Raw genomic sequence first — 12942 nt, 5'->3', positions numbered from 1 at the left:
GCAGGCTGCCGGTTAAACCGCGAGAACAAACTCAGCCTCAAGCATCTGATAGCACCACCAACTTCTCGCCTTAGGGAGGAGGTGGTGGCGTCAACATCCTCCTTTTGCCGTCATCCTGACATCGTTTGGAATTCTTGGCTTCTCCTTTTATCATCTTTTTTTTCTCTTTCATTTCTCTACATTTTAATCTCTTCTGTCCTGTTCTTCTCTCATTCTTCCTCTTTAGTCCATCATTTGTTAAACTCGCCTTCTACTTCCATTTCCCGCTCCGCTATGATGGGTAGCGACAACTCCAGCTATGAGCTGGGCAACACTGTGGCCGTCGAGGCCCATGAAGCCGGCGTCTTGATGGAGGACAAGCCATTTTCTGCTCGGTCTTCGAACGGCTACGCTGATAGTGATCAATTGGCGCGACTAGGCAAGAAGCAGGTTCTCAAGGTATGCTACCGCGTCATCAACTTTCAGCCTCTATTACATTAGCCTCATTCCATTACTAACTACATCTCTTAAATAGCGAAATTTTGGCTTCATGTCGATTCTCGGCTTTAGTTGTACCGTCCTGATTACCTGGGAAGCTGTCACAGTTCTCTTCGCTCAGGGCCTCAACAACGGCGGCACTGCCGGCGTCATCTACAGTTTCCTTATCGTCTGGGTCGGCAACTTCAGCGTCTTCTCTACAATGTGCGAGCTAGCCTCTATGGCTCCCACATCCGGTGGACAATACCACTGGGTTGCCATGATGGCACCGCGATCCTGCGCCAAGTTCTTAAGCTACCTTACAGGGATTCTGACGGTCGGTGGCTGGCAAGGCTCCGTTGCTTCTAGCGCTCTTCTCACTGGAAACATGATTCTGGGTTTAATATCTTTGAACAACGACAGCTTTGAGCCTAAGCTGTGGCAAGGCACTCTGCTCTTCTGGGCTATATTCGCTTTCGCCGTGTCCATAAACATCCTTGTCAGTTCGGTGCTGCCTAAATTCGAGGGCTTAATCCTGATTCTGCACGTATTGGGTTTCTTCGCCATCCTTATTCCCCTCGTTATTCTAGGCCCTCACGGAGATGTCGAAGAGCTCTTCACGTCCTTCGTGAACAACGGCGGCTGGCCATCTCAGGGATTATCCTTTATGGTCGGTATGATGGGCAACGTTTTCGCCTTTGTCGGTACTGATGCCGCTTTCCACGTATGTTTTACCCTGTTTAAGAGTTTGCTTATATACACCAAGTGGAGGTCGTTACTTACTCGCTTTTGCAGATGTCTGAGGAAACTGTGAACCCGTCTGTCGTGGTTCCCGCTTCCGTCCTACTGAGTCTATTCATCAATGGTGCTTGCGGTTTCGCCATGATTATTGCCATGGTCTTCTGCATGGGTAATTTTGATGAGGCTATTAACTCTGGTCCTGGCATGCTGGGATTTCCATATATGTATATCTTCAAGCAGGCGACCAATTCCACGGCCGGTGCTACCGTCATGGCTACAATTATCATGATCCTTGGAGCTTGCGCTACCGTTGGCATGCTTGCGTCGACTTCACGAGTATTCTGGTCCTTCGCCCGTGACCGCGGTCTCCCTTTCTGGCCCACCTTGTCCAAGGTCGACGACCGCACCACTGTTCCCGTTTGGGCTGTCGCCGTCACTACTATAATTTCGGTACTGTTATCTCTCATCAACCTTGGGTCTCCTATTGCATTCATGAACGTTACGTCCCTTTCGATTTCCTGTCTCTACGCCTCCTACCTCATGGCCGCTATTCTGCTCCTTTACCGCCGTACCACCAAAGGTTTCGCGTTGCCAGCTACTTCGGATCTCCCAGCCCTGGCTAACACCACAGGCGCCGAACTCGTTTGGGGTCCCTTCTATCTTCCGGGCGCTTTTGGTATTGCGAACAACATATTTACCATCTGCTATCTGGCGGTGGTTGGCTTCTTCAGCTTTTGGCCTCCGGTACTGAACCCAACCCCTGATATGATGAATTATAGCGTCCTTGTTACTGGTTCAGTTGCCATTTTCAGCGTTGTCTATTACTTCGTACAGGCCAGGAAGGACTATAATGGTCCCGTTGTGGAAATCTAACCGCTTAGGGCAAAGGGTCAGAAAGATTAGGGGGATCAGATCGTTCCAGCATAGCCCTCAGCACAGCCCAGTTACAGAGATGAAGCTATCAACAATACGAGACTCACCATTAGATATTCATTTAGCTAGGAAAATCAAGAGTCTCTCGGTGATTCTTATCCATCTGTCTAGGTGATATATAATGTTCGTGCGCCTGCGCAAGCAAACGCTCGCCTCTCTCGCCGTCTTTTTCTCGCGGCTCTCAATAGTCTCAACAAAAAGAATATCCACAAACGGCAACGTATGGTTCACTGAACTTTTACGCGCCCCAATCTCGTTGGACACCCGTAAGTCCGCCTGCAAGTTGGTTCCGAAGTGGCCCATCGACTGGAGCTCAATCCCTGCTACCAGTGATATCTTCGAATTCGTCGGTGCGATCGTGAGCGTGTCTGAGTCTTCCGATCCGGGCCCTTGCTCTGCTCTCGGCTTTCTTTCTTTAACGTCGACCGTGATATCTTAAAACATCATGATATCTCCACATGACGGCCGGGCCTGTCGTAAGTTGGGCGACAAGGCGCGTCGTCCCCTCACCGCCGCTATCGTCTTGCTATTTATCCTAGTGGCCACTAAACTGTCAGACTGCCTAAATGGCTAGAACTTAGATAGGAAGCCAGGTTTGCTATCTAGGGACCCTTACTATGTATTATAATTAGGGGTTAGTTAACCTAAGGGTTTTTTATATAGGGATTTAATGCGGCGCTAATAGCTTACCTATAAAGCCTAGGTTTTATATCTTATTAACCCTAGGTTTTTTAAAAAACTAGATTTTTATTATTATAAGAGCCTTAAAGTTAATAAAAAGATAAAAAAGTATTTAATTAAGTAATTTTAATTAATATAATACTTAAAATATATTTTATTTTTAAGATATTAATTTAACCCTTAAATTTAGGATTATTTTAAGATAATTTACTTTTATTTAAATTATACCTTTTTTATCTTAGTCTTTTAAAATTAATTATTAATTATATTTTACTTAAAGTAAGAGTTATAAACTTAAGGTTAAAATTTATAAAGTTTTTTATAATTATTATTAATTAATTTATAATCTTATTATTATAAAAACCTTTATTTATTTATTAAAAATAAAATAATTTATTTATAATTTATATTTCTTTTTTTATTTATAAAACTTATAAAGTTATTATTCTTAGTAATTATATTTAATAATACTTAAAATAATTTTTTTATAATTATATATTAATAAAAATCTAATTAATTATTTAATAAATATAATTATTTAATTATATTAAAAATATTAAAGGCTTTAATTAGTTATTTTATTTTATTTTACTTAGGTTTTTAATTCCTAAGCTTAAAAAAATAAAATAAAATAGCTTTAAGTATATATTTAATTTTAATTACCTCTAAGTCTATTTTAGCCTTATAAAACTCTATTAATATTTATAATTAAAGTATTAATTATAACGATTATATATATTCCTAAGGGATAAACCAGTTATGCTAATTTATATTAATAGTAGAGAATATTATATTATCTTAAATAGGGTATAAGTTATATTTAGTAATATACTTAAAGGTATTAAGTATAACTAAGTTATATTAATAGCTAAGGTAATTACTATATAAGAGAGTATAATAAGCATATCTTATATACTTCCTATAATATAATAGCTTATAATAGATTATGCCTTATAGGGCCTAAGCTATTATAATCTATTTAGCTAGCTTAGAGAGGATTATAGCCTATAAGGCGTAATTTATTTTAATCTATATATAATTAGTTAATTAATATAAGTCTTTCTTATTATATAGCCTAAGGTTATCTTAGGCTATAATATAATATCTCTCTTCTATTAGTCTTATCCTTAAGGCTATATCTATAACTCTAATTATTTCATATATATATATTAATCTTAAACCTATAAAAATCTTTTATTAATATATCTAATTATTTTACCCTTTTTAAAAAGTAATTAGCTATTATTAAACTAGGTAATATTATTAATTATTTTAGATTTAAAATTATATCTTATTTATCTTATTATTTTTATAGCCTATACTATATAGCCTTACCTAAAAAATTAAATTACTATAAGGAATGCACTTATTATAGCCTTTCCTATAATATATTAATAAATATTTCTAGTATTTATTTATATATTTATATTTATAAGTTTTTTTATTTTATTAATAATTTTCTTAATAAATTATATTTATTAAAAGTCTAATTATCTAGATTTTAAAACAAAATATATTAAAGAGGACTTTTTATATTTATAGTAAGAGGCCTAAGAGGCTTAAGCATAAGTAAATAAGGTTTTAGTTTATTTAACTTAGCTCTATTACTAGAAGTATTAATTATGCACTAAAGGTATTAAGATAGTTATTTATAGCCTTTATTCCTTAGATAAATTAGAGGAGATAAAAAAGGCGAAGTTAGAGGCTATAATTACTATATAGTCTATAAGTGCTATAGATATTATTAATTAGAGTATTATTAGCCTTAAGTTTATATTTCTTTTTAATATTACTAATAAAAGTCTTTTAGAAGGTATTATATATTAATAAGGTATTCTAGGGGTTCTTATATATTTTCTAAGTCTAGGTAATTTTTTTATTTAATAAAATATATTATTTTATTATTAATTTTATTTATATTAAAGATAACTTTTATTATATATTTTTTTAATTTATTAACTTTTATATTAAGCTTATTACTTAATTTAACTTAAATAATATCTTATGCTAATTTAAGTAATAAAATATAAAAGATTAAATAAAGCTTAACCTTAGGGGGTAAGTCTAATTTATAGTTATATTTTAAGATTTTTTACTTAATTTTATAGGGTTTAATATATTTATAGTTAAGTTTTTTATTTTTATATTTTATTTTAATTTTTTTTTTTATGAGATAGATTATATCTCTCTCTGCGAAGATTAATCCCTTAATTCTTTTTTTATTAGTATAGCTTATTATCTTATTTTTAATAAACTTAAGTTTTATTTTTATTTCCTTATATAGGTTCTTTAATTAGTTACTAGTAAGGATTACTTTAGGGTTAATAATAATATCTTATATTTATTAATATATATTTAGTATAAATCTAAAATTAATATAAGCTAATATAATTTTTATACTTTTATTTATAGCTATATTATAGGCTAGCTATGCGGCTAATAGCTTTTTAACTTAGTTAGTTTATTTATAGTTAATATAGTATTAAAGATATTATTTTAGTATTTAATTTATATATTTAGTTTATTTATTTATCTCTTTATAGTATATAATAGAGAGTTTATAGTTAATTCCTAAGTATTTTATAAGGCTTTACTAGAATTTTAAGGCAAATAGTAATTTTTTATTTATAATAATTTTAAGTAATATATTATATATCTTAGTAATATAAAAGTAAAAGAGGTAAGTAAATTCTTTTATTATTATTAATTCTCTATAAGGTATAAAATAAGAAAATTTTATAAGTTTATTTATAATAATAAGAATATTATTATAGAAATTTCTAATAGCTAGTTTTTTTAATAAGGGTAGTTTAGTAATAAAATCTATAATAATAGAGTCTTATAGTTATTATATAACTAGGAGTAGTTATAATTTTCTATAAGGTTTATAGCGTTATACCTTAGTTTTTATATAAAAGTTATATTAATTAATAATTATTATAATAATTTATTTTATTCTAAGAAAAGTAAATATTATTTAAATTTATTTTAGGGTTTTATTAATTCCTTAGTATCTATATAGCTAATAACTATATATCTCGCGTATAAGTTTATATTATAGTTTATCTAGGACTTATTATTTATTTATCTTTTTAGCGTCTAAGAGTTATTTATTATATTCTAGGATTTGTTTTAAGAGTAGATTACCTTATTTTACTATATAGGTAGCTCTATTAATCTAGTATAATATTTTAGTGACTTTAGATTATTTATAAAGTCTTAATTTCTTTTATTATTCCTAAATTTATTAATTAATATATTTATAGTATTTCTTATAATAAAATATATATCTTTATATTTTATATAAGAGTTTATAGTTATTATAGTATTATTATATAGCTTAGGTTATTTCTTTTAAATTCTTATAATACATAGCTTAATAGTAATAGTAATTAAAGATATTTTAAAATACTTTATTAGGAATAAAGAGCTTTCCTTTATAAATCCAAAGTTTATCTTTTTATTATTAATAGCCTTGCGTATAGTTAATAAAGTTTATAACCCGTTGCCTATATTTCTTAATAAGTATAAGGTATTCTAGTAGGGGTGCTAGTTTCTTTATTTGCCTAATAAACTTCTATTTAAGGTATCTTTTTAATATAAAATATAATAATTATTTCTTAGCTTTAATTTTTTTAATATCTAGGTTAGGTTATTAGCTAATAATATTAGCTTAGCTATTTTTTATTTCTTTAATATAGATAATAATATAATTAAATTCTAAAAAGTATTTAATATATTATAATTATTATTTACTAAGTTTTTAGGTTTTTATAAAATAAGTAATATTCTTATAATTTATATAAACCTTAATCTAATAGGTACTTTTAAGGAGGTAATATTAAAATTCTTTAAAGGTATTAATAATTATAAGGAATTTTTTATTATAAATAAGGTAATTAAGCTTTACTTTATATAGCTTATAGGAGTAAAATATAATTAGATATAAGAGTCTTTTATTATTTTATTATCTAAGCTAGGCTTTTAGCATAAAGTCTAATATATTTATTTTAAGTTCTATTAATTAGGATAAGTTAAATATCTTAAGTACTAGTTTACTTAGGATAAGTTCCTTAATTATATAAAAGGCTTTTTATATCTTATTTCTAAATATAAATATCTTATCTTTTTTTATAAGATTTAATAATAATATTATAATTTTCTTAAATTATTTAAGGAATTTATAATAGTAGTTAATAAAACTAAGGAAGGCTTATATTTCTTTAATATTAGTTAGTTCTTTTTAGTCCTTAATTACTAAGACCTTCTTAGGGTCTATATATATCTTATTATAAGAGATAATATATCTAAGAAATTCTATCTCTAAGGTATAGAATTTATTTTTCTTAGGTTTTATTAATAAGTTAGTATCTTATAGTATTTATAATACTTTATAGATATATTTTATATATTTTTCTTTTATTTTAGAGAAGATAAGGATATTATCTAGGTAATATATAATAAATATATCTAGATATTTTTATAATATATTATTAATTATTTATTAAAATATAATAGGTATATTAATATATTTAAAAGGTATAATAAGGTATTTAAATAGTTTATATTTAGTATAAAAAGTGGTTTTTTATTTATATCTTTCTTTAACCTAAATAAGGTTATAGGCTCTTTTAAGGTTAAGTATTATAAAGTATTTTATTTTAAAAAATCAATTCTTTAACTTATTAATAAGGGGTAGTAATATATAATCCTTAATTATAATAGTATTAAGTATTTTAAAGTTAATATAAAGATAGAGTTTTTTATTTTTCTTTAAGATAAATATAATAAGGTATTTAATAAATAACTTACTTTCCTTAATATATCTTTTCTATAGTATTTCTTTAATATATTCTTTTAATACTAGTAGTTATATTATATTAAGTAGGTAAAGTTTATTAAAGCTAGGTTACTTCTTATTAATAAATTTAATTTCTAAATTATAATATATATATAGTAATAGACCTATTTTAAGTTTTTTCGCTAAGAGTTTCTTATAGATATAGTATTTTATTAATATATTTTTATGGTATTCTTTTTTAGGTATTTTCTTAATTTACTTAAGGTCCTTTTTTAATTATTAGAATTATTATATAATATATATAATTATTTATTAATTTTATTATTTTTATTTATTATAATATTTATATTATATTCCTTTAGGTAAAAAGGTATCTTATATTTGCCTCTACTTAACTTCTTTAGTATCTTTAATAGAAGTTTAAGATCTTATATTATCTTTTAAGTTATTATTCTTTATAGAAAATGCCTTATTATTAAAAGAGAGTACTTAGCTAGTCCTCTAGTTAAAATATAAGTTAAATTAGCATAACTATAGGTACCTAAGTACTAAGTTATAGCTTTTTATAGGTATAATATTAAATAAGATTCCTTAGTTTTTTTTTTTAATAAAAACTTTAAGGTAATTAATCTCGCTATTAATAACTCTATTATTATAATTAAATTACTTCCCTTTGAGGTTAATTATAATATAAGGTTTTACCTTATACCTCTATAATAGCTTAAGCTTATTTATTATCCTTAGGTTAAATAGGTTTTACTTAGCTTTATTATTTATTAAAGTATATAGCTATTTTCCTTTAATTTATATTAATATTTTAAAATATCTTTATATTAATTTTCTTTTAGTAGTATATAGGGCTTTTTATAGTATTATAAGTTATTTTTTTACTTATAGCCTTTTTATAAGTAGGCCTATTAGTTTTTTAATAGTGTATAGCTAATATAGTTATGCTTATATTTACTATTATTATATACTTTGTAGTTATGCATATTATCTTAGCTATATAGCTAGTCTTAATATTATTATTCTTACTCTTGCCTTAGGTTTACTTTATTTTTTAACTAGGTTATTAGTTCTTATTCTTTTAGTGCTTCTTTTTTAGTTAATTTACTTTTATTAGTCTTTTACCTTATAAATAATTTATTTGCGCTTCTAGATAGCTTAGTATAAGTCTTCATAGTATTATATATATATAATGCTAATAATATTATATTAATAAAATATTTAGTAGTCTTTTATTTTATATTATATATAGGGTTTATTATTTAATTAAGCTAGTAAAGTAATAAGAAAGTAATCTTATTTTTATTTTTTTTCTTTATATTTTTTATATTAGTAGTATTAATAAGATATCTAGGAGATACTAGGGTATTTTTTATATATTAGGTATATCCTTATATTATCTTATAGGTTAAATAGTATTTCCTAGTATCATAGGTTTTTAGCTAGTTCTTTATAGTAGGCTTAGATATAAATTTCTTATATATTTGCTATATTTATATATTCTTATATGGTTTAGATATATCTTTCTTATAGGTTATTTTAGTATTTATTATTATTCTTGTTATATAGCTAAGGGTAGTTTTTTTCTTTTTATAGCTTTTTATCGCTTTTCTTTACTTTTTATTATTAAGTATATAATTTATATAGTTCCCTTTATAGTTTTTTTATCTTATATTTAAACTTAATTTAGTTAATATTAGTATTATTTATTTTAGTGAGTTAATTTATTTATTAGGGTTTTCTATTATTATATATCTATTTCTTTTATTTATAGGTTTTATTATATTCCCTTAATGCTTTGATTTAGTATCATAGATATAGGTTATAGCTATACCGCGTGGGGTTATCCTACTAATAATCCCTGCGGTATATAATAAATAGTAATAAGGACTATTTATTATATCCTATGACCTATTTTTTATAGTTAAACCCTTTTATAGTAGCTTCCTTATAGTTTACTTACTTAGCTAGTATTAGGGGCATTTATTATTTTTATCCTAGGGTTACTTCTTTATTTTATTTAAGCTTCCTAGTAACTATAATAATAACCTTTTTGCTATTTATTATATTATATATAATATAAGGTCTCTTTATTTTATTACTTCTAAGAGTAGTTATTATTATATATCTTAGGTTCCCTTTAGCTATTTCTTATTACGTCTTATTTAACTATAGGCTATTTTTTTATCTAGTTTTTATTTATATTTATCTTAATTCCTTCTAGGTATATTATATTTACTTCGTGATATTATAATAAGCTTAGTTAATTAAGTCGCGGTTTAAGGTTCCTTATTTTCTTATTAGGCTTATTAAGTTATATTAGTATATTTCTTACCTTCTAGGAGGGATTACTATTAGTTAGGTTAATAATATCTTTCCTTAATATCTCGCTATTTCTTATAGTAAACCTTTTTAATATAATTTATCTTATAGTAGTAATAGTATTTAAGGCCATAATAGTCCTATTTGCCTTTTTATATAGCTCTAAATATTATAGGGCTAGCTTTAATGCTATAAGAGGTATTATTATTTTTTTTCTTACCTTCGTTAGTATTAAATCATAGGTTATTAGTCTTATTACTATTAAACTTAGGGTTTTATAATTTCTTCTATAAGAATTATTAATTATTAATCTTAATTACTTAGCTAATATAATTAACTAGGTTATTAGGTTAATTTTCCTTATATAGTTCTACTTAGATTTCTTTTTTAAGACTATTAAAGAAAAATAATATTAGGGGTTCTTAATCTTAGTTAAGCTTTAAGGTGAGTTAGAGGTATTTAGTTTTATATTTAGAGGCTAAGTAGGTTTATTAAAGTATTTTAATCTCTTTTTTAGCTTATACTTTTTTATTAATTATTTTAAATACTTACTAGAATATAGCCTTAAAGGTCTTAAAGCTTAAATAGAGGTTAATAATCCTAGGTAAAAGTTTAATAAAGGGGGTAATAAGGTATTTCTTTATAATAGGTTTAAACTATACTATAATATATTTAATAAGTTACCCCAGCATATTAAACCTTATTAAATGCTAAGTTAAATTATATTAAATAGTAGGTTATAAAAGTGCGTAGCTATATAAGGAATATAAGTAGCTTATAAGTAGTTTTATTAAATTTCTCTAGGGGGTCTAACTTTAAGATTTCTCTTATATCCTTGCCTCTTATAATAATAATTATTATATTATTAACTTCTTAGATATTATTTATATATTAGGTATTTTATGCCCTTTATATTTTATTTATTTTTTTAATAAGGTTATAGAGTTTATTTATCTTAGTGCTTATAATAGTAATCTAGGCTTAGAGTTACTTAACTTCTTTATTATTAAAGCTATCTACGTTATTTATATCCTTGTCTTAGTTAGCTAGGATAAGTATAGGTAAGTAGTTAGTAGGTGGGACTTATTAGTAGTTATTAGCGGGGGTTACTTAAGTAGTTATTATATTTAATATTATTTAAGGTAATATAAGTAATTTATTAAATAAGAGCTATTAATATATAATAATTATATATATTCCTAAGGGATAAACTAGTTATATTAGTTTATATTAATAGTAAAGAATATTATATTATCTTAAATAAGGTATAAGTTATATTTAGTAATATACTTAAAGGTATTAAGTATAACTAAGTTATATTAATAACTAAGGTAGCTATTATATAAGAGAGTATAATAAGTATATCTTATATATTTCTTATAATATAATAGCTTATAATAGATTATGCCTTATAGGGCCTAAGCTATTATGATTTATTTAGCTAGCTTAGAGAGGATTATAGCCTGCGAGGTATAATTTATTTTAATCCATATGTGATTAGTTAACTAATATAGGTCTTTCCTATTATATAGCCTGAGGTCGTCTTGGGCCGTGATATTAATAATTTAAATAAAAGGGCTAAGCTAAGAGATTACTTAAGGCTATAGCTTAAATAGTTATATTATTATTTTTTTTTTAATTATAATATTTTAAGATATATTATTAATAGTTTTTTTAAAAATATTATTATAATAAATACTTTAAGATTAATATATAATAACTTATTATAAAATTATTTAATTAAATAAATATTTTTATAATATTTTAAGCTTAGGCTTTTTATTTTTATTTAAATAAGGCTAACCTTATAAAGTAATTAAGTTAATTTATATAGCTATAATTATAAGTTAATTAATTTAATTTAATTAATTACTTTTATAACTTTATTAATTAAATTTTTTTTTATATAAATTAATTCTTTTTAATATTAACCTAAGTTTTATTATATTAAATAAATCTAATAATCTTAGTTTTATTTTTATATTATATATATTTAATTAATTAATTTAAGAGATATAAGACTTAATTTAAAATTAATTAATTTAATATTAATATAATTAATTAAAAGCCTTTTAGTTATAATTATAAATAAAAAACTAAATAAAAATATACTTAGGTAATTAAATAACTTATATTATATATTTTATATTACCTTAAGCTTAATAGCTTAGCTAAATAATTATTATTTAAGGTTAGGAATAAATATAAAATAACTTATAATAATCTTATAAATATTTTAATAATATAAAAGACTATTAAAAATAATCTTAAAAAGATCTATTTAATTAATTAATTATTAAGATATTTAATTAACTTAAAGATATAACTCTTAGGTTTTTTATATTTTTATTTTATTATTATAATAATTATATAAGTCCTAAATAGAAATAAACTAATTATACTAGTTTATATTTATAAAGAGGATATTAATATTATCTTAAATACAATATAAGTTATATCTAGTAATATACTTAGGGTATTAAATATAACTAAGTTATATTAATAACTAAGGAAATTATTATATAAGAAAATATAATAAGTATATTTTATATACTTAAGGAATATTTCTTAATTATTATCCTAAGGGTATTAATTAAAGTAATTATATAAGTAATTATAAGTAATTATAAAGTAATTATTATAATTACTTAGTTTTAAATAATAATTAGATCTTAATTAGTAAATAATAATAAGGTCTTTTTTAATTATATAATAAGTATATTATTAAGTTATAATAATTATTATATTAAAAATATTAAATATAATTTTATTATAATCTCTTTTTTTATTAGTCTTAATATTACTCTTAATAATATATAATATAGCTTTAATATATTTATATTATAGCTCTTTATAATTATTATAGTTTTATAATTTTTTCTCTTTAAAAAGACTTATTTAATTAAATATAAAGAAATTAATTAAAATATAAATAATAATCTAAGTATTATAGCTATATAAAAAGCTATCCTTAGTATTTTTAAGCTTATAAAGTATTATAT

The 12942-nt window shown here is 24.4% G+C and overlaps 1 protein-coding gene across 1 annotated transcript; it reads left to right on the top strand.

Moving 5' to 3' along the window:
- Positions 1–273: 273 nt before the first annotated feature.
- MRS44_002046 (uncharacterized protein) lies at positions 274–2070 on the top strand (the record flags this gene model as incomplete). The annotated part of the gene is made up of 3 exons (XM_046271954.2): positions 274–438; positions 515–1180; positions 1252–2070. 3 exons carry the CDS (start codon positions 274–276, stop codon positions 2068–2070), a joined length of 1650 nt encoding a protein of 549 aa, XP_046123296.2.
- Positions 2071–12942: the final 10872 nt, after the last annotated feature.

Source organism: Fusarium solani, assembly GCF_023522795.1.
Source record: "Fusarium solani strain SB1 chromosome Unknown bctg00000000, whole genome shotgun sequence".
Taxonomy (NCBI): Eukaryota; Fungi; Ascomycota; class Sordariomycetes; order Hypocreales; family Nectriaceae; genus Fusarium; species Fusarium solani.
Note: the sequence above shows the minus strand (reverse complement) of the source record. Positions and strands in the feature narration are given on the sequence as shown.